General features: G+C 38.9%; 2 protein-coding genes across 2 annotated transcripts in view; one reads left to right on the top strand and one right to left on the bottom strand.

The window, feature by feature from the left end:
• The first annotated feature begins 6,098 nt into the window (after positions 1–6,098).
• Positions 6,099–7,921, top strand: LOC131684636 (bystin). The gene is made up of 3 exons (XM_058967662.1): positions 6,099–6,664; positions 6,725–7,525; positions 7,585–7,921. Exons 1-3 carry the CDS (start codon positions 6,261–6,263, stop codon positions 7,844–7,846), a joined length of 1,467 nt encoding a protein of 488 aa, XP_058823645.1. The 5' UTR covers positions 6,099–6,260; the 3' UTR covers positions 7,847–7,921.
• A 1,689-nt stretch (positions 7,922–9,610) lies between these two features.
• Positions 9,611–27,366, bottom strand: part of LOC131684637 (secretory carrier-associated membrane protein 1) — a 39,154-nt gene continuing 21,398 nt past the window's right edge. The window contains exons 3-6 of the mRNA XM_058967663.1: positions 26,310–26,647; positions 25,997–26,252; positions 25,779–25,936; positions 9,611–10,114 (exon numbers count right to left, since the gene is read on the bottom strand). Of these exons, the coding sequence (XP_058823646.1) occupies positions 10,105–10,114; positions 25,779–25,936; positions 25,997–26,252; positions 26,310–26,647 (762 nt within the window). The 3' untranslated portion in view covers positions 9,611–10,104. The remainder of the gene's footprint in view (positions 10,115–25,778; positions 25,937–25,996; positions 26,253–26,309; positions 26,648–27,366) is intronic.

Here is a 27,366-nt window from a genome sequence, read left to right as displayed (position 1 = left end):
CAGCTCGTTTACCCACCGATCTAATAAAATTTAAAGCTTATTTAACTTTTAAGATTCCATGAACTTAACGCGAAACGTTTACTTTAAAGTTTGGTAAGAATCAGTTGGTATTGTTTATATGGTGCTGATTTTGTGATAAATATGTATATTTATCGTAAAACAAAAAGAATGTCAAAACGCATGGTAGTTACCATGAAAACCCCTTCATAACACTAAATAGTGGGTGGGCAATGTGCCATCGGTACATTGTTTAGAGTCTCATAAAACATTCGAAACGACCGACGGGTTGTGTTTCACCAGCTGGCGTTTTGAAAGTGCAGCTGCTTAGCTGCTTTTTGAAAATGCAACAACTTCCAGAATACACTTCACTTTCCACTACTGTATCAGCATGACATAAGCAAGGACTTTGTGTTGATAATTGGAACTGCATATACTGTTACCGCAAATTTATTACATTCTCGCATGGAATGGGATGTTGAGAGAGGTCGGAAATTTGTAAATTCAGAATCTTTATTGCTTTTAGTTTTATAATAAAATTTTACAATTCATTTCCCACTGATTCTAATAAACAAACCCATGAACGTGATCGTCATATCAAGCTGAAAAACACAATCTGTAATCGCGCACATTGCTGATCTAGTGATAAGCAGGCACTCGGAGGTGCTTTTCTGCCGCGGTTAATCATAATCAATCATTTATTTACTTCGCTGGGGGTTGCAGTAGCGCTAAACCATCGGTGCCCGTACTTTCTAGATGGTGAGTTGAAAACAAATTTGTTTGTGGCGACTGTTTACACACACGTGCTCAGGCAACCAAACAACTAACCGGCCGCGCCGGGATACGTTCGCTCCATGGCGGGAGAACAAATGGCTAAATCGTGTTCAGCGAGGGAGTAAAACATCCTTATTGTTACTGGCGCTTGCCATTGGCGGTAAAGTCGATAGAGAAAAATAGCACCAAGCCCGGAACTTTTTATTTGAGATTGACGCTAGTCGATCATTCGAAAAGTTAGCTGGAACCTGAAACCTGAAACGGCGATGTTTGGTTTCTTCATTTATATTCCGCATAGAACTTGGTAGTTAGCCAACAACATGTGCTCTTGCAAATATCTGCAATCGAAAATCAAATTTCTACTGAAACCTTTTCATTGTTTCTCTGTTGCTCATGAACTATCAACAAAGCAACAAACTTCGAAGTTAACATCGCTGTTTCTGTTAGATGATAACTCTAACTTCTTTTAGATGAACTTTTCACATATCTACCAGAGCTTGAAGCAATACTTTCAACAAATTTCATATTACTTTTTTATTTAAATTCATTCGTCACGCATCAAACAAATTGTATCAAAATAACGAAGCTGCACCACTGTTTGGACGGTTACAACTCTGGTCTTCAATTCAATAATGGGTTTTCATCGTTTTACTACCAATTGTTTCAGAAACTCCAAACTAATAGATTAATTATAACATTGCTCTTGTGTTTCAATAGTACCGGTAAATTTAAAAGTGTCGGACAATGTTTGAAAACATGTGGCAATGGTACATGTAAAATACAAGCAATTTGATACCATTCTTTTGTTAAGGATTTCGAAAATTTCGATGCTCATGCCCATGTGTGAGATATACACAGAGTTGTTACGTCGAGAAATCGGCATAATCAATCAACATTTTTTTCTTTATCATTCAATTCGTTTATTTGATAAGGCATGTTTGCTTTAGCTTAAAAGTGCCAATTTTGTTTTGTTTGCACTTAAATTACTTAAAACTAGGGGATTACATATTGATTAATATTGAGATTAATTAGAGTTATTTTTTATATGGTAGAAAAGTTAGGCATTTTAGACGAGATTAAGTAATATAATAGTTAAAACTAGAAGAGACAGGAAGAGCTACAGCTATCCATTAGCCGAGACCTGGCCGAACTGTGCTCGGTGCACGCCCAGACAATGTGCTCGATGTCGTGATAACCATCGCCACAAGCGCAGATACCACTATCCACAAGCCCAATTTGCCTGAGATGTGCATCCAGCGTGTAATGGATTGCCATGAGTCTGGACATCACACGAATGAAGTCACGACCCACATCCATTCCCTTGAACCAAGATTTCGTCGATACCTTAGGAACTTTCGAATGTAGCATCCTTCCTAGTTCACCATTGCTCCACGAAGTTTGTCAACTTTCGAGGGTTCTCTGATGAGTAACACTGAAAAACTTGTAGAAGCAAATTGGTCTTTCATAAACGTCACCTTCTAGGGCACCCAACATAGCTAAGAAGTCTGCCTTCTCATTGCCCGGATTGGAGCAATGAGGCTGGACATAGGGTCACTGAGTTTGTAGGAGGCGGTGAACTTTCGATTGAAAATACCGAAGCCAGTGGACCCTTCGAAGTTTTATCCAACAGTATAAAACATCTTAGAGCAGTCGACTTCTCGGAATTTATTATAAAAAATGTTTGGAACCACTTGTATGTGGTCCAAAATTCCACAAATCTCGTCTTTCATGGATGTGTCGTAGAAAACAGTAGATTCAGAAGTGCACACGGTTGGGATTGCAAGAAGAAGGATTAATATTCTACGCCATGTAGTCAAAGTACAGGCTCATGAAATCGGTCTGAGAATTAAGCTCAACAAGCCTTTCAAAATTTTCAATAACCACCGGGTTTAAGATATCGCATCGAATGAGCAATCGATATGAGAGTTCCCAAAATCGATTTTTCAACGGGAGAACGCCCGACAGCACTTCGAGACTCATCGTATGGGTCGACTGCATGCACCCTAAGGCGATACGCAAACAACGATACTGAATTCTTTCGAGTTTGATGAAATGTATGTTCGCAGCGGAGCGAAAGCAGAAGCATCCGTATTCCATTACCGACAGTATCGTTGTTTGATACAACCTAATTAGGTCTCCTGGGTGGGTACCCCACCATGATCCGGTTATTGTACGAAGAAAGTTGAGCCTTTGTTGGCATTTCTGTTTCAGATACCTAATGTGGCATCCCCAAGTACCTTTCGAGTCGAACCAGACACCTAGAAATTTTACTGAGCGATAGTTTGATCCATTAATAGAAGCTATAGTTGTGCTGGTTCACGCTACTTAGAAAATACAACTAGCTCAGTTTTGTCCGTACCCAGCTTAATAGAACAAACAGACAAATTGTCCAAGGTATTCCGTAGTGTTTCTTGTAGATCGACAGCTTTGGGTCCTTTTCTTACGGTCAACATCACATAATTTCGAAACCGTCAACTTCGAAAGTTAATCGTCAAATGGTGAATACTTCCCAGTGTTCACAAGCTCCTATCACATGCTTCCTTGTACGATGATGAATAAACTGACCAAAATGACGAAAAAATCCGTACACGCTTAATTTTTTCTGCCGAGTCTCAGCTTTTTTTGCATCTTTCGCCGAAAACTCAACAGCTGAGATTTCAGTAAACAATTTTTTGGCTGAGATCTCAGTAAAAATGACATTTCGTAGCTGATCCGAAGTTTCTAAACTTACTGACTACACGGCTGTTGGGAAATTGCCGAGCCGAATTGAGTGTGTACGCTATGCGAACCGTGTGCCTAAACGTGGTGGACGAGTACGCCTCGTTGCTGAATAGTGTATAGATTTTTTCATAAAAGTTGATTAGCTTAATGAGGATAGGCTGGCATCGACTGGGTACTACCACCTTCTGTAGTAGTATCGAAATGACATTTTGCTTTCCTGGTGTGGAGTGAATCTTACACGATGAGTAGAAAACTCGTAACTTCGACCCCGCAGCATTGTAGGAACTTTGCTTGGCGGGGTGTGGAAAAACGGGCACCGAGCGATTACATTCTACTAGAGCGATGTGTGTGGATCAAAGGCCATTTCTTCAACTACAACATCATCAACGTGAACTGCCCTCACAAAGCGGGGCACGATAACGAGAAAGATGCATTTTGAGCACATTTGAAGCGTGTCTATAACAACTGCCCGCGGCAAAATGTAAAGCTCCTAATCGGCGACGTGAACACCATCCTTGAGATCACCTAATTAACAAACTGAGAACCAAATCGACCACGTTCTAATGAACAGAAATATTTTATCGCCTACAGAAAGACCGGGATAACGTGGCGATGGAGCATCTGTACCGTGTTACGAGTAATTCGCTCGAGTAAAGGCTTTGTGCCACAAGCCGACATATGACGAGACACTAACGGAGACCTTCTCACGACTGAGTATGAGGTGAACGAAAACTGTATTATGACGAAAATCTAAATAGCAGTAGATAACGAGAGTATCGAAAGAATCAGCCCAGGGTCCTCTACGGTTAAGAAACCTGGAGTATGCTGACGGGAAACCAACGCGATCTTAGTATTTTCGAATAGAACGTGTTGAAAACAATCTACGATGGGATGCATATGAAAGACGGAAGGTGGAGACGGTCTATGAACCATGAATTGAAATAGTTCACAAAGGTTTTTATAGCTAAAAACGCGCGAAAAATTATTCACGCAAAAACGGTAAAGCGTACAGCAATGATGGCTTCTAGAATGTTTTATGATAATCCAAGACCTTCGTTTTGCTGATATAGTTATAGTGATTAATCCTCCTTAAAGTCAGATATTTGCTACATTTTTTTCATAGTATGGACAACAAGATGCAGTCTTCAGAAATGTTATTGAACTGAAGACCAAAAACCTTCATGTATAGTACAAAGTACACAACAATATAAAATCGCACATATAATAATTAATGTATAAATCCATCAAAAAACCTGCGTTAACCCTCTTAGTGGTGCAATTGTACCTTTCTCATTCATCAAAGCCGTGATTTAATAGCTGGTTGCCTTCAATATGACATTGTGGGGAAATATCCATTACATTCTTATTACACTTGGTAAGTATATATGAGTGCACGACTGCCACGAACTTGATAAACAACATGTCCACGCTGACACACTTGAAACAAACAAAAATATTTTATTAGCTTAATCAGCGTGAGTTCGATCTTGTCTTCATGTTCACATATTTTGGAATGAGGGGAGGATTGGGGGATAATTAGTGGGAGGGGAGGTTGCGTTAGGAACAAGCTAACATATTTTGGTATACAGGTTGGTCAAGAGAATGCGAATGTGAGATTGGTCTGAGAGGAAGGAGACGGAGGGGTGGATGAGGGGTTCAACAGCCAACTTCATATTATACCATCCATTTGAGACTAGGCTAATGAAAATTGGTACAGTCATCACCGAAATGACTTTAGTTCTGGTATGTCCGGAAGCCGAGACTTCCGGAATTATCGATAGTGGACAACTTGGTCCAAGAATCTTCGATTCAATATTAGTAATCTAGGCCAGCGAATCGAAGTAATTTTGTGTTCATTTCAATAGATTTAAGATTGTACCTGTTTATATGAGAAATTCCTATGAGGCCGCAATAACCAACCTGTAACACCAAAACCAAAAGCACTGAATAAAATTTAATAGCAGTCAATGGAAATATTATATTTTTCATTTGAAATCAAATTTGTAAAAAACGGTTGAGTTCGCGGGAGAAGGGATGATATTAGCTTAGGAACTTGGCGAGTTCCCCTTGGGTATCAAGAACCGTCATAGATGGCTAATGTGGTCAAATCTAGTTTGACTGGTCATTAGTGATACGGACCAGAAAATCCAAGTAAAGTTGGAACTATTTGAATATGTATTACATCATTCGGACACCATGGTGTTACCAGTTTATAAGGGAATTTGATGAATGACCGTATTCTTCAACCCGTAACTCCGGAACTGGAAGTTGGATCAACTAAAAATTCAAAATCAGCATATATAAGAGACTCAGCCCTGCGGGCCTTGGTTAAAAAGTCGAAAAAGTGAGAAAGGCAAAAAGGATTGAGATATTAACTCACAGTAATAATCTGCACCAGAAAATGCCGTAACCCACATACCGCTAAAGATCTCTATATTAGCACAAACGAGTAGAGTAAAACGTCAAAATATTCAATTCGCCTAACAATGTTTGTTCACCTTTTGTTGACTGGGTTTCCTCCGTTTCCTACCACGATACCCCACCTAAATTTCATTGAAGCCGACGCCTATGACTGTTTCGTTAAAATTTTAGCTGTCAAAATTGATTCGGTCTGGTAAACACGGTAAGCACGCGGTGCTGTTTTGGTTGCATTTGAATACTCCGAAGGAATTTGATTCCAGTTTTATTCAACTCTGGACTAGATTTTCAACTATAACCTGATTTACAGTATATTAACCAGAGGAAGGTACCAAATAGATATAGCTAGAATGGGTAAGTCTAAAGCGCATCGAATAAAAAGTCTGATGGGTGCGAAAGCGCCCCTAGGCGATCAGATCAATGAAGGTCGAGTTGCAAAAAAACCAAAGCCCAGTAAAGTTCGTCTACGGGCGGAAGAGGAAGACTATGTCGATGCTAAGACGACCAAGAAAATTCTTAACCAGGCGCGAAAACAACAGGCCGAGCTCAATCTGCTGGGCGACTCATTTGGACCATCGCTAGTTGAGGCCGCTGCTGTCGCTAGCAAAAAGAAGCACCGACTTGGCGATCAAGGTTCCTCAGATGAATCAGACGAGGAGTACCGTGATGAAGCGGAGGTGGATGGGCAGGATTTTTTCGATAACATTAAAATTAATGAGGAGGATGAGCGGGCGTTGGAGATGTTCCAGAATAAGTATAGTTTAGATAATTCGCGTAAAGTTAAGCATTATTAATTTTATTTAAACTATTTCAGAGATGGCGTAAAAACAAGGACTTTGGCGGAAATCATCATGGACAAAATTACAGAGAAACAAACTGAAATCCAGACACAGTTTTCGGACACCGGTTCGTTGAAAATGGAAGAAGTTGATGCTCGCGTACGAGAGATGTACGAAGGAGTTCGTGACGTTCTAAAGCGGTACCGCAGTGGACGCGTGCCAAAAGCATTCAAAATAGTTCCGAAATTGAGAAACTGGGAACAGATCCTGTACATTACTGAACCACACAATTGGAGTGCGTCGGCAATGTTTCAAGCTACGAGATTGTTTTCATCGGGATTAACTCAGTACATGGCTCAGCGGTTCTACAATCTGGTCCTGTTGCCTCGAATCCGCGATGATTTGGCTGAGTATCACAAGCTAAATTTTTACTTGTATCGAGCACTGAAAAAGGCTCTGTTCAAACCGGCCGCCTTCATGAAGGGAATAATTCTGCCTCTGTTGGAATCGGGAGATTGTACATTGCGGGAAGCGATTATTTTCGGTAGTATCATCAGCAATACGACTATACCGGTACTACACACATCGGCATGTTTGCTTAAAATTTGTGAGATGGAATACTCGGGTGCCAATTCTGTTCTGATCCGAATTATTTTGGATAAGGGGTACGCTCTCCCGTACCGGGTGGTAGATGCTGCCGTGTTTCATTTTCTGCGCTTCGAGCAAGACAAACGTGAGCTGCCAACACTGTGGCATAGTGCTCTGCTTTCGTTTGCTCAACGGTATAAGAACGATATTTCTACCGAGCAACGCGAAGCGCTACTGCGTTTGTTGAAGTAAGTATTTCGTTTCTTATTAGGCGGCCTGCTAATTTGCGGTTCAAAATGTTTTACAGAAAAAAATCGCATCCTAAAATCACACCGGAGATTCGCCGGGAACTAATGGCTGCCAAGTGTCGCGATGCCGAAATGGGTGACAGCTTAGCTCACGAGGTTGATATGGAGTATAAGGAGGACAACGATTACGCGCCAATGGATGCCGATGAAACAGAGCACCCCAGCAGCGCTCCGGGAAGTAATGGTGCGAATAGACCCGAAGCAGGTGCTGAAGCAATGGACAGCGATGAAGATGAGGATGATAGTGAAGAAGAGCTGTGAATTAAGCAAATTAAATAGTTTTTGTTTTGTACAATTCATTGCTTTTTCATAATATATGCTAATACATAAAAGTTATTTAGGAAACTGTACTTCAATCGCAATAGGAGGCAGCTTGGAACTGTTAGGTTGGTGTAATGCCTTGATACGCGACTTGATGCTAGCGGAAGTGGAAGATAAATGCCTGCTCCCAGACGAGGAATGGTGAGGAATTTACTAGCGGTATCGATGGCAGTAAGCCATTTGGCATAACGGTCGTTTGACGTAATAGTTATTTGGTATAACGGTCATTTCCGTGACATAAGCACGGAAGGGAAGAGGTGCACTCACATAAAGCGGCGGCATTATTTGTTTAAAGCGTTGGATGTGGCGACACATCGGCGTTGTAATTCATTCGTTTGCCCGATTTACTCAAGCATTGGGGCTCTTAGTAGTTTAAGGTTGAACAGAGAAAGCGCTAAAATCGAAAACTAATAAAGCAGTTTTTTCCACACCGTGTGTTAGATCTTCATAAAAATCAATCAGCAGTACTGTAACAACATTCTACATGATCTGGTTAATTTTTAATGAAGATCTAACACACGGTGTGGAAAAAACTGCTTTTTTCGATTTTTGCGCATTTTCTGTCCAACCTTAAGACAGCACGGAAAAGAAAGCGATGCAGCGTGGCCACATTAGTAGTACTTTTTTGGACTAGGATGAGCTGAGAGTTTACGCAAGATTTTGAAAAGCCTTTAGTGAAATTATTGAAATGTTTGTGGGAAGGTCAGAATCAGAAGATTTCCTTGTTTTATATGATGAAGAAAATGAATTTTGGCTCTGCTCTGTGCGAAAGGTAGAGGGTAGACTAAGAATTTTTGGAATAGGATCTTGCTTCTATTTCAACAAATATTTTCATGAAGCCATTTCGGTTCGTGGCATGTATATTTTTGTTTTAGATCAATAGTCGAGACTTAATAGGCTGAGTTGTTCAAAAAATCTCCCTACATTTCAGTTAAGAAAAAATAAAGAAATAATTGTGCACCACATAGTGCCATAGAGATGTAATGATTCAGATTCTATCGAAAAAATAACATCATCCGCAAATGTAATACCCTGGAAAAGATGGATAGATTAAAAGAATTGTAAGTCAGTGGCTCACTACTGCCATCTACTCAACTGCTTGATATGCGTAGTTTGACAGTTGCATCACTGAGAACTGACATACAAGTAAAGATTTCAACTTGTGTAAGAAATTAAACTGTCGCTTTGAAATGACAACAGCAAGCAAGAAATCCGAACCAGTTCCAGAATGAGTTTAACTGGGTTGCCACTGGTCGGCGCTTCGGGACTTGTATGCAAACTTGGATACAATGGTGACTCACGCATGCAAACCTGTATGCGATTGTGATTTTCAACGTATTTTCATTTAAATGCTTACACAGGTTTTTCGGGAAAGTTTGTTCTAGCTTATATGTCTGTTCTCTGTGGTTGCACTCCAGTTGCATAGTATTAGTTGCATACTCATTACAGCGAAGAAATTAAACGAGCATGATTGTTTGGTGAGGTTATTTATATAGGAAAACCCGTACAAAGCTTATGCGATCTTCTGTGATGCCAGTTTGTATGTAGCCATTTTCACGGTTGCTAGTTTTACTGTTTTTGTCTCCGCCAGTCTGTGCATCGATTATCATGGCACTTAGATCGTTGGCTTTGAGATTGCTATTGCAGATATTTAAAGACATTTTAATACGGCCGTGATATTAACCACGATTCGAACAAACTAAATTTTTGAGAGCAGAAAAACGACTTTATTACAGGACAGAACAGAAACTCAACCCCTTTACAACGTTTAACACTTCTGTCCTATTACAGTTATATAGAAATACATTCTGCACACTTGCATGTAAAAAAGTTTGTTATCTAGTGTGACAAAACATGATTTAGACTTGAAATAAATAAACTGATCATCGATTATAATGGACTAATATAAATATACCTAGAATTAATGAAGTGTGAGATAGAAAAAAAAGTTGCGGCAAAGTAGCAACTCAATAATAAAGGAACAGATACATTGTGTAGATCTACCTATTTTAGTGATCGAATTTAACACTTAACATGAAGATATCATTCAAACATCAGATTCTGCTTAACATTTGCAAAGCTCTAGAGATATAATTTAATACGGCATATTTTTAGTGTATTACGCACAGTGTAGCGTACTTTTCCTGGGACATATCACGTGATTCAGATGTAGTATATACTGGTGCAGTTTGTTCTCTTTAGTAAATGCTAAAAATAATAGACAGATATGGAAAATGTTTGTATTATTCTAACAATTAAACTAGCGTGAAATAAATTATTTTACTAATTGAATAGAACGGTGTATATTAAAAAAGCGAATTCAGGAAAATAAAAGAAATTTAAATGTCAAAAACTTTCATGTAATAATTTGGAGTAACTTAGTGTAATGTCCAAATTACTCAAGTTAGAAGAGGTTTCACATTTTTATTCGCTATTTTACTAGCCTTTTTGGCATTCTTATTTCACTATGAAAATAATGAAATCGAGACGAACGCTTTTTATCTTAAGTTTAGCAAGTAAATTGCATTGTCACCTGCTGCGACTGTGAACCCGACTCTTACCAAAATATTTCAAGAGCGTAGACCGAAATGTGACCTATTTCAAGGTCTCTTCACAATAAGCCAATATAGACTATTCGGTGTTCTTCTTCTCCTTAAAATGAAAAAAAAACAAGCGCCTGTCAAACAAGCTATACACGTATATTTTTGTTCACAACTGCTCGAACGGGTTACCACAAGCAAGAGTTCTCATGTGATCGATTCGTGGTGCTGAAATCCGTTTGTTTCAACGAAGAACTGAACAGAAATTAATGGGACCATCCCGAGTTCGAACAAATAACATTCACGGCTATACTTTTTGTAATTAGTGTCCTAATGTATTTGCGCAGTTGCAGATACAATACCAAATATTGCGCCTTTCATTAGAAACATTTTGAGGCGACGAATTGATAATAAATGCTGAAAAACGTCGAAAAGTATGTATTACCCAAGTTTAATGCGTGCCAATCATTTACTTTAACCAAAGAGAATAGGGAAAGAGACGAAGAGTGAAAATCAGTCAAAACGGCAACACTCCCTTTATGATGATTTTAACACTAGAATTTTCGCAACCGCTTCCACAGGCAGCACTTTAAATGACTCCTATTATATTTTGAAAACAAACCGTATGTCGATCGTTGGATTTGTTTATCAAAATTGTGCATTTCGAAACAAACCTTACAATCACGATTGAACTAAATTCTGACGAAAACTCAAATTTCTTTTTTGATAGATGTACAATACTTATCTCCTCTAACTCAGGCATGAGCAATGTTTATTTACATTGCACGATTGGTCTGCTCAATAAGGTATTTTTGGCTTCACACTATTCGTCTCTTTCCCTATTCTCTTTGACTTTAATTACATTTGTCAATAAAACTGTGCTTCTAAAGTTACAGGTTTTTGTATGTTTTATTTACAATAAGGTTTTTACACAACATTGCACCACCTTTCATTAAAGTGTCATTCATCCCATAAGAAATACATTGCGCCGAATAGCGCTAGGAATCGCAGTGCAGAAAACTAGGCATGTTCCTCTTCTGCTCGAAAGTGCAAAACCAACGCACTCCACTACATCGGTGCACTGCCATCGAAAACGGTAAATGTGTTAGCATAACTGAATCATTATTATGCTTTTCGATATATGCGCATCGGTGGAGTAGAGTGCACCGTACGAGGCAAACGTCTCACTCCACTTCGTACCATAACGATGTTCTCCAACACATTATTTTTGACAGCCTGTGGCTATTAATACGATATCCGTAGTTCCAATTCAAAAAATAAATTTGAAGTCATGAGGTGTTGCACCTGTTTCGTACGAAAACACGTGCACGTGCCGGCACATCCGAACCCCATGTACATACACGGTGTGCGTATACATAGGTTTGACTCTTTTTGGATTGTGCGAATCGTTCTCGTGTACGTACCCGGTATACGTACACGAATGTTTGAACTAGAGTTTGCACATTGTTCACATGGGTTCGATTGTTCACTTGGGTTCGATGTTGCACATTGTTCACTTGGGTTCGATGCGGTATGCAAAATAGTTGGATATTCTGCCACTATGTGGCGCTAGTGAGTATGTCATATTTGGCATATTGTATCTCGAATTCCTGATTTGATAGCAGGACGGCGTCTTCAATATAACTGCAAAAGAGATAAAAACCTACGAAGCGATACACTGAATAGTTTAGAATTCTGCCACTAGATAACGCTGGCGAAAATTTACATTCTTGATTTCTGAATTTTGAAATCGTGACTATTTAGCAGTGACTTTGCCAGAGTTGATGATTAAAAAAAAATTAAATTCTGGCATCAGGCGCAACCTGGCACAGGACGTGTGATGCGAAAAAAGTAAATATCGCCGCGAACCGGATCTTTCTTGACAATTTTCATTAACTACGCAGTTCTAATATCCTAACTACATCCAAAGCGTCTTATGAAAATATTTTGAACATTTTATTCAGATGTATTTAACGACCATATAAGTAAAAGGAATAGATACAAGTAAAATAGTTTTTATTCTATTCAATAGTTATAATCAATATTGTCCTAGACAGTGGGGGTTATTCCGGACAGTCACTTTAGGTGAGGTGACACTTTATCTCACTCGCGCGATCACCGAAGTCACCTAAGGTGAGACGAGTCACTCACGTGACTCTCTGTCACGCTATTCTGGTGTGTCACCGCATTCTGTTAGTCGTTTCAGGTGACAGCAAAGTGAAGAAAAAAAAAATGAGAGATGACGACGGTGCAAAAAAAACATTAAATCCAATTGTTGTCTGTTTATATTACGATTGTCTGGTATTCGTCGTATTTGTTGCTTTTTCAAGCAATTGCATAACATATAACAACTATTTGTAGTAGTTTTGTTAATTTAAAAAACTAATACGGAAACGCTCACTAATAAGTTTGTATTTGTAAAAAGCACTGGCAGCATTATCAAAAGACGGCACGAATTGTTAAAAAGTATAAAGTTATACAAGCTTATTGTGTATTAAGACGGTTTGATTTTTCAAACGAATGCGGTTCGATCGAATCCGACTCGTGTCGTTATATTGAGAATGCAAATCACATTTGTTCGAAAAGTGATCCGTCGTAATTCAGAATAAGCTTAATAATAATGTTATGACTAATCTACTCTACTATGAAGTTCTTTTTCAGATGCCAGGTTTCGTAGTTACTGTTTCATTGGATACAGAAACTCGAAAACAGATTTTTCTGCATTCTTAAGTATATATAAATCTTATTTCATTCGCAGTTCCATGTACTAAAAGGTATCAATTCAACCCCTAATCAGTACTTTTTTGCTTTGTTGTTACTAATGTGGTCGTTAGCCTGACCTCCCGGATGATTTCTTCGACGATAGCTTGATCTCATCCAGCCCAAATTCTATTTGGTAGATTGATTGAACACGGGGTGCCATTGGATGGGTGCACACCCTAAAAACATCGTGTGATTTAAGAACCTAACGACCTGTTCAGGGTATCATCCAAACAATATGAGAAATGTATTGATTGGGGATCTATAATTCCGTCGGGAAAACACCGTCTGGTCTGTTAATGCGAACGACAGACCGATTTTTTTTTGGTGAGACCAAAAAAAAGTTTAGCTAGAACCGTATAATAATGTCATATTTTTATCAATTCTATATAAAGAACCACTCTAATCTAGGTCGTGATCTATGATTGTGAGCGATTGCTAATTTAAAGCAATTGGTTTTGAATTTGATCATACATTTAAATTTAGACCAACATTCTGGGGTCATTATTTTAGCCATATATTATACGTTGGCGCATCGTTTAACTTTTCCCTATTGAAAACAAATTTTAAATTTAGTGGAAACAGCAATGATTTTTATTAGATAAGGCGTTCCCAAATCATATTTTATGCTGATAATGTTGCGATGAAAGGAGAAAAATGAGACTAGTTATGTAAGCTATGCAAGCTAGGCTCAATGGAGATATCCAAGTCAGTTTTGGATCACATACATTTGGAGGAACACCAGATGTTGCTTCAAGCTGTCCTCAACTCCTATTTGACAGTTTTCACTTCGTTGTCTGACGTATTCTTGATGGTCACATCATTAGCGTTTCTGCATTAGAACATTAGACAGCCTTTGTTGATTATAAGATTTGGGAATGTGGAGAATAAAGTAATATATCATATCTTTTTTGCGTCAGTAAAGCTTCTTGAGAGTCTCATGTACGAGTTCCGAAGGAAATTGAGGTTTCGATGAAATGCCGGAAGAGATGAGGAGCAGTAAGCGAGTTTTACAAGAGGGACTGAGACACTTACTACTACTGAAATGAAATCTGTAAGTAGCACTAATACATATATAATTTCAGGAACGGTACGGGATAGCGCTGGACCTGTGGCGTTCGATTGGCATAGTCTATTCTCATTGGTTCGAAAGTCTTCTTGGCTAGTTTTGGTAGATGTGTGCAAGTGGATAGATCAATTCACTTGGGTGGGGGACATGTGGATCCTGCTAGTTGTCGACTCTTTTGACGTATGAAGCTAAATCAGGAAAGGTTATTTAGCTCGACCAAGTACAGCGGCTTCTAGAAATGCTGAGTAGCCTTTTCGGGTCGGTGTCGGTGTGATCTGTTCGAGCCGAACCAGATGGACATTCGGTTCGAGAAAATTTTATGGGGAATCGCGAGTAAATATTACCCAAATTCTTTATGGGCAGAGATTCTTTTTGTGAAACTTTGAAAAGTCTTCATCCGTTCAGTTAGTCAGAATAATGATAATAGGAAAAAATGAGTATTTTCCTGATCTATATCCTGACAATCACCACTATTGACTAGAACAGGGACATTCGAATTCTGGTTTAAGATGAAGGTGAAACAGCACAGTTGTGGGACAAAGTATAGACACTCATAGTAATAGACCAGCGAAGGTACTTTTATCGAGCCAAACGAACTGTCAAAATCCGGAGCCAAACGAGCATGACGTCATTCAATGCAAACAGGCAGAACAAGTATTGCGATTTTATTTAAAAATATATATTTTGTTATTCACAGTAGGCTTCATTTTTCGTGTTCGTATTAGTATTTCACAATGTTATTTAGAAAGATATTTATTTTGTTCCATATAACTACACAAGAAGTATTTTACTTATGCTCTTTTTCATCAACTTTGTGTTTCTGAAGAAATTGGATTTTTTTCTTTCTTTTCTCAATTTCTTGTTGCTCAGTATCAAACATATAACTTCTCTTTTGATTCATATATTGAGCCACTTGAAAAATTATTTTTCATAAAAACAGATGATCGAATACAGTCGAGCACGTTCGAGCTTGCACATTTTTGGGTGATGCCAGTTTAACATGCTTGTTTTTCTAGTTGCCAGTTTTGCGGTTTTTACATCCGCGAGTCTATTACTATGAGTGTTTATAGGACAAAGTATTCGCGAATAAGGACTAACACTGCTAGTATTTTTACCGCATCCATAAATCGTCGATTGATCCGTTTCGAACCAAGGAAACAAAAAGAAAATTAAGATGAGACGTAAGTGGATTCAATGCGATTTTCTCACTATTGTTTGTTTTGTTGTATTGGCTACACCGAAATGTGCAGTTAAGGACATCCTGAACAGAGTCACAAGGTGGCAGCTTAAATGGCTGCCGTCGTTTCTGCTTCTTTTTATTTCATCGTCAAAATCAAAACATTGCATTGGCTCGCAAGACAAAACCGTTTGAAACTTGAATTTCTTAGCTCAGATTGCTTAGAGATTTTATCACTGTATGTACACATGTTAGCATAAGCAGATGAATAGATTCTCTTCACGGAATTTTGATTCGTTCAGGAAATTTGTACCTTTTTGTTTTTCAAAACAAATGAAACACGCGGTAAAAAATCAGCCAGCGGATTACTGAACGATACACTTGTATGCATTCCATCTCCTACCGGTATAGCACGCTCTAGCTGCACACAGATGTTGTAACGTAAGCCGAACATAACCGAACCCTTGTTGTGATTTTGGCATCGCTTCGCCTTAAGTAAAATATGCAAACCGAAAAAGTTGTTGCCACTGATATATGTCAACAGTTATATACATACAGTACAGAGATTTGCGTTCCCACTAAGCAATTACATGTACTTTCTATCTCTATGGCAAGCACAGAACATAGCAATGAACCTAAGTAACCATAAGCATTGCACAATATTTTCTATACATTTGCACTAATGTTAATTAGTGCAATGTTATTTATCAGTGTGCAATCGGGCTGTCTCAATAACCTATTTTTGCAACCTATGTACACTAAATGTACACCTATCGGCTCACCGTTGCACATGTCAGTGTGTGCAATGCTCTGTGCATCTAGAACTGTGCACCAGCCTTCCCATGAGCGTTATGGCGGCTCAGAGTTTGTCCTTTCGTGTTGCTCAGGGATACATTGTTCCTATGCACATCCACACATAGGCACACATGCATACAGAATTTGATCATCCCTGTTGCAGTCAATATTTATATTTGTTACGATCCTCAATTTTTTCTATCGTCATTATGCTGAGTAGCCAGACGGGAAAAGTTCTTTTAGGGTTTCACAAAAAGAATCTCTGCCCATAAAGGACATGAGAAATATTTATCCACCATTCCACATAATTTTTTCTCGAAACGAATGTCGCTCTGGTTCGACTTAAACAGGCCGCATCGACCCGAAAGGGTTGCTTATCATTTCTAAGAGCCGTTGTGCTTGGTCGAGCTAAATGATCATAAAAAAAGTCCTGAATAATCGGCAATTTTTTAGGTACCACTCCTGTACTCCTTTCCTGAACTAACCCGTACTCAAGGACAAAGTCGATAACCAACAGGATTCACATATCCCTCCATCCAAGGGAAAAGATATATCCATTTGTAAGTAGAACCAATGAGAATGGACCATGCCAGTCGAAGGTCACAGGCCATCCTGTACAGTCCTTGAACTGTTTGAGCTGAAATAATAATGTATGTTAATGGTACTTACAGATTACATTTCAGGAGTAGTGTCTCACTTCCTCTTTTAACACTTACTAAGTTGCAGCTTACCACTGCTAATCCTCCATTTTCTTTGGAACTCTGGTGGCGTAAATATCAACTGTCTGAAGCAAAAAAGACATTATATGTCAATTCATACATATTCCCTAATTTTAAAATCAACAAAGGCCGTATGCCTATTTTAACGCAGAAACGGAAATGATCTGACCATCAAGAATACAGACTAGCTAGCATAGACTTAAGAGCAACTTAGAATTTACCTGGCTCGACCTAATCAGTCCTAGTTATGAACCTTGAAAGGGACAACAGGCCGTCGTCGCTAGAGCACTCTAGTTAGAGTGTGGCCAAGAGGCCATGACGTATCCAAACGAACATGAAATTTGACGTATTTCTATTGTGTATACGTCAAATTCCATGTTCGTTTGGATACGTCATGGCCTCTTGGCCACACTCTAACTAGAGTGCTCTAGTCGTCGCGGGCTACTTAGGTCGTGTGTAGAAAAACTCTAGAAAGAGAACTGCGGAGACTCCATTTTGGATCGATTGGATTCGCGTTTAGCTGTCAAAAAACGAATCCAATCGAACATTGAGTTCTACAAGATGACGACACGAATGAACTCATAATGAATGAAGTTCATGTTTGACAATTCTCGGTGGTTTGTTTACTTTGTCAGATGCGTGAGTGCGAGCGCAACGGTTGCTTATCTGTTACATTCGAACTCACGTAACTTCCATGTAAACAAACCACCGAGAATTGTCAAAAGAAGTTCATCCGGCTCGTTTTGTGGGGTTATGTCGGTTGGTGTAAAACCTAATTGCCTATCCTTATAACATTGGACGTGTTGCCATACAATGCCGGGGCATACGTTGCCAAAAATGCTGTTTTTCTCTCCGCAGTTCTCTTACTAGAGTTTTTCTAGTCGTGTGTCGGGCAATCTTAGCTTAACACACTAAACATAAAAGACAATCGCGCGCCTCGATGGCCCGCCGCAGCAGAATACGTAACGTCAATCTACTTCTATCACTACATAACACCACGTGAAAACAACCACTCATTAACAGAAGTAAGCGGATAAATCCAGAACTTTAGGTACGAACCTGAACCTTAAACCAGATCCGTAAGCCTTCTTCCAACAAATTACGTGGCCGATACCCGAAGACAAAAAAGAGGCTTTCCATTCCCACCCCATAATGTCAATACCAAGCGATGGGAATTAAGCAGGCCCCTTCTGGAATCGCAACGAGTATCCCCTGGGGATGAGAGTAGCCGCGAACCCACAAACAGTAACAACTTACATGTAACGATGAGTTTATTTTCCCCTGGAGCTACATACTCTTAAAAGTTGATCTATGCCGTAATAGAACATGCTTTTAGATCCCATCAAAACATCTCTTCAATTGACTTTCAATACCAAGTAGAGGCGCTTTTTCAATCATCTATATTGATTGATGGCCTAAATAAAATATATGTTGCAAAATGAAAAAGCTTCTATGTTTATTTGGTCTTATCCAACCACATTGTGTAAATTGAAATCATAAGTTTCATTTTTAACTGGAAAATATTATCCACAGACAAACAGGAGTGCAAACAAAGCTTATTATCTCCAACAACCATTTAATTGTAACGAACTATTTCTAGCGTATTCTGAAACTGCCACTTTCCTTATTTCCCCTTGTTTGTACCATCCTCCACATCCCAAAATGTTATCTAAAAACAAATTTGTCACACAAGTCATGCCTAATAAAAATGACTTTTTGTTTGATAATTATTGCTTCTAAAAAACCAACAGCTATGTTGTTGTCATCTTTTATTTCATCAGTGCTTTTATGGTCGTTATCGTAGCTCAGAATAATATGCGGAGGAGGATAACTCCAAACCTTTAACACATTCCCTCTGATGCAAATATTAATCAAAAAATCGCTGTGCAGCATATAGTTCCATTAGTCGCTCCAATCTCAAAAATATTTCATACACCACAGTCACAAAAAACTTATTAAATTAAATTAATTAAACTCACCTCAGTTGCATCGTTTTTTCTTATTCCAAAAGTCACCCCCATTAGTCACTTTCCATATTCCCTTAGTCGCCTAATGTGACAAAATTTGTCACCTTGGTGACATCTCTCACTTTAAGTGAGATGACTTGAAAATTTCCGATCACCTTAGTCACGTGAGATTTGTGTCACCTCACCGAAAGTGACCGTCAGAATAACCCCCAGTGATAGTATAATTAATGTCATAAGTGAGCTATACGATTCTCGAATTAAATCAATACCTGGAACAAATTGAGGAACAATTGTTTTTGTTTAGTATTACTCTGTGTTTAGGAATGGTTTGCCATTATTTCTGTGCGTGTTGTAAGCAGCCCCTTTTACCGATCACTTTGCGTGCATATTCCAAAATCATGAAAAAATATTATTTAATGAACATTCTATCAGTGTTAAAAAATTTATTTAGTAGTGTAAGAAAGAGAAACGTTATCTGACAATTTAGTGAGCTTATTTTCGGAATATTCTTTCACTTATTAACATTCACCATTTTCGGATTTATTCTTTCACTTAGTAACATTCACCATTTTCGGTTTTAGTTCGAAGGAAAATTAAAACAAAGACCTTCCAAAGGGTCAAGAATTTGAAATGCCCTGGTTCACTAGTACCTCCCAGTGGAAGAATCCCATTCTATTCGATATTCCACCTCGAAGGTTTTGATCTCGTGAGCAACTTTACCGAAAGCACTGACCCGCTAAAAATATCAGAAAATTCAGATACATTACATCAAACAACTGACATGCTCACTGGCACCGCCTAATTATAGTTTTCTGAAACCATCATTATACCCCCTAATAGATTTTGATTTTTTGATCTTCCATATGCTATTTCTTAATTCTCTGAACAAGTTTGCAGAAGAATGTAACCCTGTACATGATCCAGATCACGAGATATGCTGAACAGAATAACGTTTGGTCGAACTTTCCATATCGCGCGTTCTATTGGCCTGGTTTTAACAAACAATTTCAGATTTTTTGTTGCACTTAAGGTATATCAGTGCACAAAAATGATCATATCTTGCCTAGAACATGATTTCTGAGGAATACGTAGTGGTTTGGCATTGGTAAATATCTTTGCAACAAAATAATAACAAAAAATCCCATTTTTTGCCTAAAATATGCTTTAGGGTCTTAAAAATGGTATGTCGAAGTAGGGAAGGGGACAATAATATGGAATACCAGGATGCACCGCCACTTGTATTATGGAAGCCCTCGATCCCCCCGCCACAGTCCAGCCACTGCAGCCAATGTCAGTCGTCCTGCTCCTGTGTGTATGAGTGGAGAAAGGGTATTAAAAACTTCCTATTAAAGCAAGTATTTATTTGTTTTGAATAATTCAAGTGCTGAAATTTTCCTCGTTTCTAGTTCATCGTTAATTACCAGCACACTACCAATATCAGCACCAGATGCCGTATTTCCTGTCAGCAACCCGCGGTTGTTTACGAGAGGCACATAGTCCAGCTGCATTACACGAAATGTCGTCTCTTCGGTCACCGGGACGCACACTTGCCACCGGTCGTGAGGAAGTCCTTAGTCCCCCAACACAGTCGAGCCCTTCCTGCCAGCGATCAGCAGCCGTCCCGGTCCTGTGGTGGAGTTGGGACAAGGGATCTTCCATAAACCTACCTCAGGTAAGTATAATGCATCTGTGAGTTGTTCCTTGCCTCAAAGCTCTTCCATTTCCAGACTAGGTCAATGACGGGATAAGCTGCTGTTATACTACCAAAATGTCGGTGGAATCAACTCATCCGTTGAACAATATCGCCTTGCAGTTTGTGATAAGAGTTTTGACATCATTGTTCTCGTTGAAACGTGGTTGAACGATGACGCATTGTGCAGTAAGGTGTTCGGCACCGGCTACGAGTCGTTTCGTTGTGACCGGAGACCGCAGCCAGGTTTTTACGATCCTCGAAGATGCGAATGCAGTTGATGAGATCATGGTGGTAGGTAATTTTAACCTTTCTAGCATCTGGAAATCTTCTCGCAATGGATTTTTTATCCGGATTCCGACCATACCGTTTTCCACCAAGGTGCAGTTGACAGCTATAGCTCAGTCACGTTACTACAAATCAATCCTATCACCAATGAGAATAGCCGCCACCTCGAGTTTTGTTTTGTCAGCGATCAGGTTTCCGCTACATCAATAGTGATTGTTCCCTCTCCTCTAGTAAAACCAGTAGCGCATCATCCTCCATTGATTGATAGCATTGTGGTGCATGATTTCGATGTTTCGCCGCTCTCCGTCTCCTAGGATTTTCGTAAAGCTGATCATCACAGTATCACAGATCTTCTTTCCACCTTCGATTGGGACAGCATCCTGGACTCCGAAGATGTCGAAACCGCAGTTCAATTTTTTTCCAACGTCCTGGTGTACGTTATTGACAGGCACGTTTTGAAGACAGTTCGCCATCGACAAACCGATCCCCATGGGTAACGAGTACCCTGAAACGGCTCAAATCTCTCGAGAGAGCTGCCCTGCGGAGATTTACCAAGTTTCACACAATACCACTCAGAAACTATTACGGCAGTCTCATCCACGAATATAAACGAGACACTCTTTCGATATCAGCAAAATATTCAGCGCAATCTTAAGTTGCATTCTAAACGTGTCTGGAAATACGTGAACGAGCAGCGCAAGGAATCTGGACTGCCGTCGTGTATACGTTTCAATAGGAACACAGTTACCACATCTCAAGACATATGTGCACTTTTTTTTGAAAAAAAAAACGCGAATGTATTCACAGATGGGGCACTAACTGCTGAGCAAATCGAACTCGCTGATTAACAGAGCTTCCTCTCGGATTAAGTCATCTTTCAATCCGGGACTAGACGGGTTCCACTCCGTTATCCTGAAAAGGCATATCGAAGCTTTGATTACTCCACTTCTTCATATTTTTCGAGCATCTATTGCTAGAGGAGTTTTTACATCTTGCTGGAAATGTTCCCAGTCCATAAATAGGGTAAAGCGAGACGTCAATAATTACCGTGGAATAACCTCGTTGAGTGCTGTTCCGAAGTTCAGTATGAAACATCGTGCTCAAACCAACATTGTTTACACCGACTTATCTGCAGCTTTTGATAAGATAATTCATGATATCGCTATCGCAAAAATGGAGAGATTTGGAATAAATGGTTGTGTTTTGCAGTGGTCTCGATCCTACCGCACACACAGAGAGATAGCGGTTGTCATCGGAGATTGTCAGCCCCTCCGTCAGGCGTCAGGAATACCTCAAGGAAGCCACTTGGGACCGTTGATGTTTCTGCTATACTTCAATGATGTACATCTAGTTCTGAAGACTCCACGATTGTCCTTCGCGGATGATCTCAAGATTTTTTATCTAATTTGTTCCATTGAAGATTACAGATTTCTCCAACAGCAGCTTCATGTCTGTGCTGATTGGAATGAACGTGAACCCGAAGAAGTGTTAGGTAATATCATTTTCACGGATTCGATTCACCTACCGTCTACTAGAAACAGACATTGAACGTGTCAATCACGTTAAAGATCTTGGAGTGATTCTGGAGTCTCAACTTACGTATAAACAACTCGTCTCCTATGCAGTTGGTAAAGCGCCTCAAGCTTTTGGATGCATCTTCAGAATAGCCAAAAATCTTACGGATATTGTCTCAAATCGCTCTACTGCTCTTTATCGCGATCAATCCTAGAATATTGCTCTGAAGTGTGGAGTCCAAACTGCAATGACGTCGTTAAAGAAGAGTCCGTTCAGTGTCGCTTTTTGCGTTTCGTAGATTGCCGTGGAAAGATCCTGCCCGACTATCTCGCTATGAAAACCGGTGTCAGCTGATTCAACTAGAACCCCTACATGTTCGAACGAATTCCGCAAGAGCTTTGTTCATCGGTGACACTCTGCCAGGTTGTATAGATGCCCTAGCTATTTTGGAACAAATCAACATTAACGTCGCACCTCCAGCACCCAGCACGCAACAACATTATGTTCCGATTACCATTCTGACGCACTAATTATAGTATGTATGGAACCATCACTGGTCTGCCACGAATTTTTAGCCAGGTCGCCTCAGCATTCGATTTCAACGTTTTCCAAACTTTTTAATCAATTCGTTAACAACTCTAGACCTTTTTATTCTTTCTTTTTAATTATTGTATGATTATTGTTTTTGTGTACGACTTGAACTGCCCATATAAGCATAAGAGTCCCATATGGATTTTTGTCGAAAATTAAATATCTGTTGGATTGTATTCTGCATCACCGCTGAATCATAATGCACACATAAGATTACCAGGTTTGTTCAGAAAATATCGGAAAAATACCAAAACATGGTTGTCCCATCCATAAGGCTTAATGAAAAATGTAAATCTTGAACAGCGTTTTTCTCGGCTTGCTGTTTTTCATTATGGGACTCTTATGCATATATAGAAATAAGATTGTATAGTATTGAGGCGAACATCATTGGGGCTTTGATATGCTTGTTAATGTATTAAACAACTAAACAAATATATAAATGCTCAATTTTTTTATTCTGTGTCAACGAATTTTATGCATACCCTGAGCGTACTGAAAACTTTAACCGTGTTTTTCTCCAAACCACATTTTTGCACTGGTCGGAAACGTAACTGATTTTTGATTGTTCTGAAATTTTTCACATCGTGTTTAAAATTATTTTTTAATGAGCGATTTTGAGTCGATTTTTAACACATTTGCCACATGTGCTTGCTATTTCGCGAAATATTTAAATGTCGAAATGGTTTTTAGCCCTGGGTCAAAAATTACGGGAGATAGATTTTTGGCCGTGGACCTTTTCCAATAAAAAACTAGCAAGCGAAAAAATGCTGCACAGTCGCCAACTTGCGATGAAATTACTTGAAAACATATTTTGTACAACACAATTAGTATTTTGAATCCCCAAGATTCATCGTGCGCCAAGAAAAATTCCGAAAAATACTTTTTTTTTCGTGTTTTACAGTGGGTTAGCAAGGCCGACAAAGATTCTGTATCAACGGCTGGAAGAAATGGATGGAATTATGCTTCACCGAAATAGACGGATATACACCAGAAATCGATCCCACTGACTTCCGCTAGTACATTTCCGTACCTAGTTCAAACAGCCCTAGACCGAGAACTCATGTGAATAATTTATTTGTTCGGGTTCTTATCAATTGAAAGAAATTTAAATAACTCAAGTTTAATTTTTATTTGAGTATTTCACATTGTCAACAAATCAAACAAAATTTGAAACCAGTATAATAGTAAAATTTGAGATCTTCTCTGTAAAATTGAGAACAGATGAGTTGATTTCCCCTAGAGGCTCGTATCGCCGAGAAATTAGACAATATAGTGATGAAAATTCCTTCATAAGAGATTCAAGAGAAAGAAAAAAACAGATGCACAGTTCTTCGGGTGCTCTTGAAACGAATTGTGTCATGCTACAGAATAATTCCTGATTATAACTAAGCTGAAAATAACTCAAAATGATTGTGATAATCAGAAAGGAAACAAACTAAATTAATCATATTAAATATGTTTTGTTTATTGTAATCTGTTACATCTATCATTGTGTTCACAGAAAATTTCCGCCCGGTAAAAGAGCTGAATGCGTTTACCAAAACAAGAAGTTACATTGCATACCGGACATGAGAGGTGAATCGTCAAAAAAAAAATAACTAAATCTGTAGAAATAATAATTAGCTGCAAACAAAAGATTTAAAAAACCAATAGGTCAGTTAAGTGGTTATCGCTTCGTGCGAATGTACTTTCGCTACCATCAATCCTCTCTTTTTCATGCTATTTTCCCGGAAAACATTCGAAAGAGTCAGCCAAAGAAAATATAATTCAACGTTATCACGTCAGAACTATTCGGACAGTTCTGCTAAACTAACTTTATCTAATGGAATTTTGAAGTAAATACTTCGCTTTTCCGGAGAAGAAAAGGCCAGTGGGAGTTGTATACCGATTATCTTAGTAAATTGAGAATCTAATGCTATTAGGATGAAGGAAAAGTGAAAAAACAATAGTCGAAATCAGAAAACAAAATTCTGTGTGAAACAATGTTACCGATTTGTGTAATATATTTAATTAAACAGAACTTGTTAAGTTTGATTCGCGTGCATGTTCATGTCAATAATACGAAAATATTTGTTGGCTAATAACTAAAAAAGGACGATCAGCAAAGTTTGTTCTGTTACACTTAGTTAATAACAACAGTTTCTTATGTCTTCAACATTAATCTATCATTATTTGTAAGATTTCAATCTTCATTCCAACATAGCGGTTAACATTATATTTCTTTCTCTCTCATTTGTTTCTAACCTCTCCACAAATGTGCCAAGTTAGAGTTAAGTTTAATCATTTTCAATGATTTTAGTTTAGTTTTTCGTCACTTCTTTAGTTACTATGCTTACTTAATATAGTGCTTAAATTTTCCATTAGTTTGCAAGTTTTTGTCGTCACTAACACTAACAACTCATACACAAAATCATTGTTATAATATTAGTTTCACTGATCATCACTAGTCTGGACTGGTCAACTAAACTCAAAGTGAATGTGTAGTCGATTCTCAAAACAAAGCGTTTTCCGAAAGTAATAACAAAAATGTTTTCGAGCAAATTAAAAAGTGGAGTTTTCTAACAAAATGGAACAGAATATCAACAAGAAGAATAAACAGGGACAGAAGAGAACCTGCCTACGTTTTGTAGTAGACTACGCGATAGTAAGTAATTGGAATCGCATAAATAAACGGTAGCTTTCAAGAATGGTAGGATAATCATTTTGTAAATAGTATGTATGTTTTGCTGTTTGTTATATTTTTGGGATTGAATTTCAGTACCTGTTCTGGTTGAACTGCGACTGCACAGAGGCCCGAGCAGCGCCGGCGGCCGCATCTCGTACGATCTGATTGCCGAAGAAGCCGGACTGGAACTCCTGACGGGCTTTGTCCATTGTGATGCGGTTGGTTTCCGTTCCGCTGCGGTAGATTGCATGAATCTGCGTGGTAAACAAAACTTGGTCAAAGTCCAAAAAATGCGAATACTATATCACTGTTACCTTGCTTAGCATGAAAATGTTTCCTGCAGCACAAGCGCCATATCCGAAGGCAATAGCCAGAACGAAGAGACCGACTAGAATACCGATGCCACCGCCCCCGAACTGCGTAATTGCCATGATAACCCCGCACGTACCCGATCCTGGGAAACCGATAGTTTGAATAATGGTTACGAGCGTTTGAAAGAAGAATATGAAGAAGAACATCATAAAGTTGAAGCTGGAATCATTCTTAAACGCTTTGTATGCCGGACGATACCTGGAAATGATTTAAATTAGCTGTTTTTTTTTCGTTTGTTACCAACAATCAACCTACCAGCACAAAAACGATGCCGGTGTGAAAAGTATCGCGTAGAACATACCCAACCCGAAGGTTCGGAAATCACCGGAATGAATCAGTATCACCAGCCCGCCGAGAATATTGACGGTCATGACCAATGCGTAGAACATCCACAGATAGTAAAGATTCTGTACAATCTTCTGGAACTCAGTCGGGATGTCGATGTTGATATCATGATAGAAGCAGGGCTGCACCGGACAGAACGATGGCAATGGCGGCCAATTGTTGGGTCGGCTCGCATTGGCACTATTCATTAGCTCCGCCTCGCGTCGCTCCAGCTCCTGGGCTTTCTTCTCTAGCTCATCTTGGCGCCGCTGGGATTGATTGGAATGGGTGCAAATAAGAGAGCAGTTTAGTGATAGGGACTCATAATGCGTACGGATGGGGCGAATAAAATTTAATTTATCTGATCTTTCCTTTTTTAGAATAATCAACTAAAACTTCTTCAAAGAATAGAAACTAAACAAAAAACATTGCTGAGATGTTCTTAGAAATTAAAAGGCATTAAATATGCACGTTTAAAATATTGACATACTTTACGTGACTGTACCTGTCAAGCGGAATAAACTTTAAGGGAGTGATGGTAAGGGTTTTAGCGTGAAAAAATACTTTCATTGTGATTTTTTGAGAAACTTCGGTGAAGCGAATTGATCAAAACTTTTGTATATTATAATGTATCATTTCAACATTCTGTAATTTATTTTTACCATTTTTTTGTTAACCATTTTTGTTAACGACCTATTGAGTCAATTTGTCAACAGTTGTTACGGCATTTAATTAGCCAGGGGCTGGAAGGTGAAGTATATTTTTCAATATTTAGAGCCACAGTACTCAAGGGAGAGCAAGGAGTTGAAGGGAGAAAGTTTAGAAAGTCAGTCGGTTCCGACAGCATGAAGTAACAAGTTACTTTACGCTTGTCCGGACATGCCGTAGACTCAGGTGATTCGCATTTCTAATGCCAAAAGACCCTGACTCCTACGGTAGCAGACAAAAAGTTAAGTCGCCGGTGAGCTCTAAACTTGCATATATGATC

This window comes from Topomyia yanbarensis, chromosome 2, assembly GCF_030247195.1.
Source record: "Topomyia yanbarensis strain Yona2022 chromosome 2, ASM3024719v1, whole genome shotgun sequence".
NCBI lineage: Eukaryota > Metazoa > Arthropoda > Insecta > Diptera > Culicidae > Topomyia > Topomyia yanbarensis.
Note: the sequence above shows the minus strand (reverse complement) of the source record. Positions and strands in the feature narration are given on the sequence as shown.

Excerpts from the sequence above, each read along its gene's own strand:
- LOC131684636 (XM_058967662.1), top strand. The coding sequence starts at position 6,261 with ATGGGTAAGTCTAAAGCGCATCGAATAAAAAGTCTGATGGGTGCGAAA. Across the intron at positions 6,665-6,724 it reads TTGGAGATGTTCCAGAATAA|AGATGGCGTAAAAACAAGGA; the intron begins GTATAGTTTAGA and ends AAACTATTTCAG. Across the intron at positions 7,526-7,584 it reads GCGCTACTGCGTTTGTTGAA|AAAAAAATCGCATCCTAAAA; the intron begins GTAAGTATTTCG and ends AATGTTTTACAG.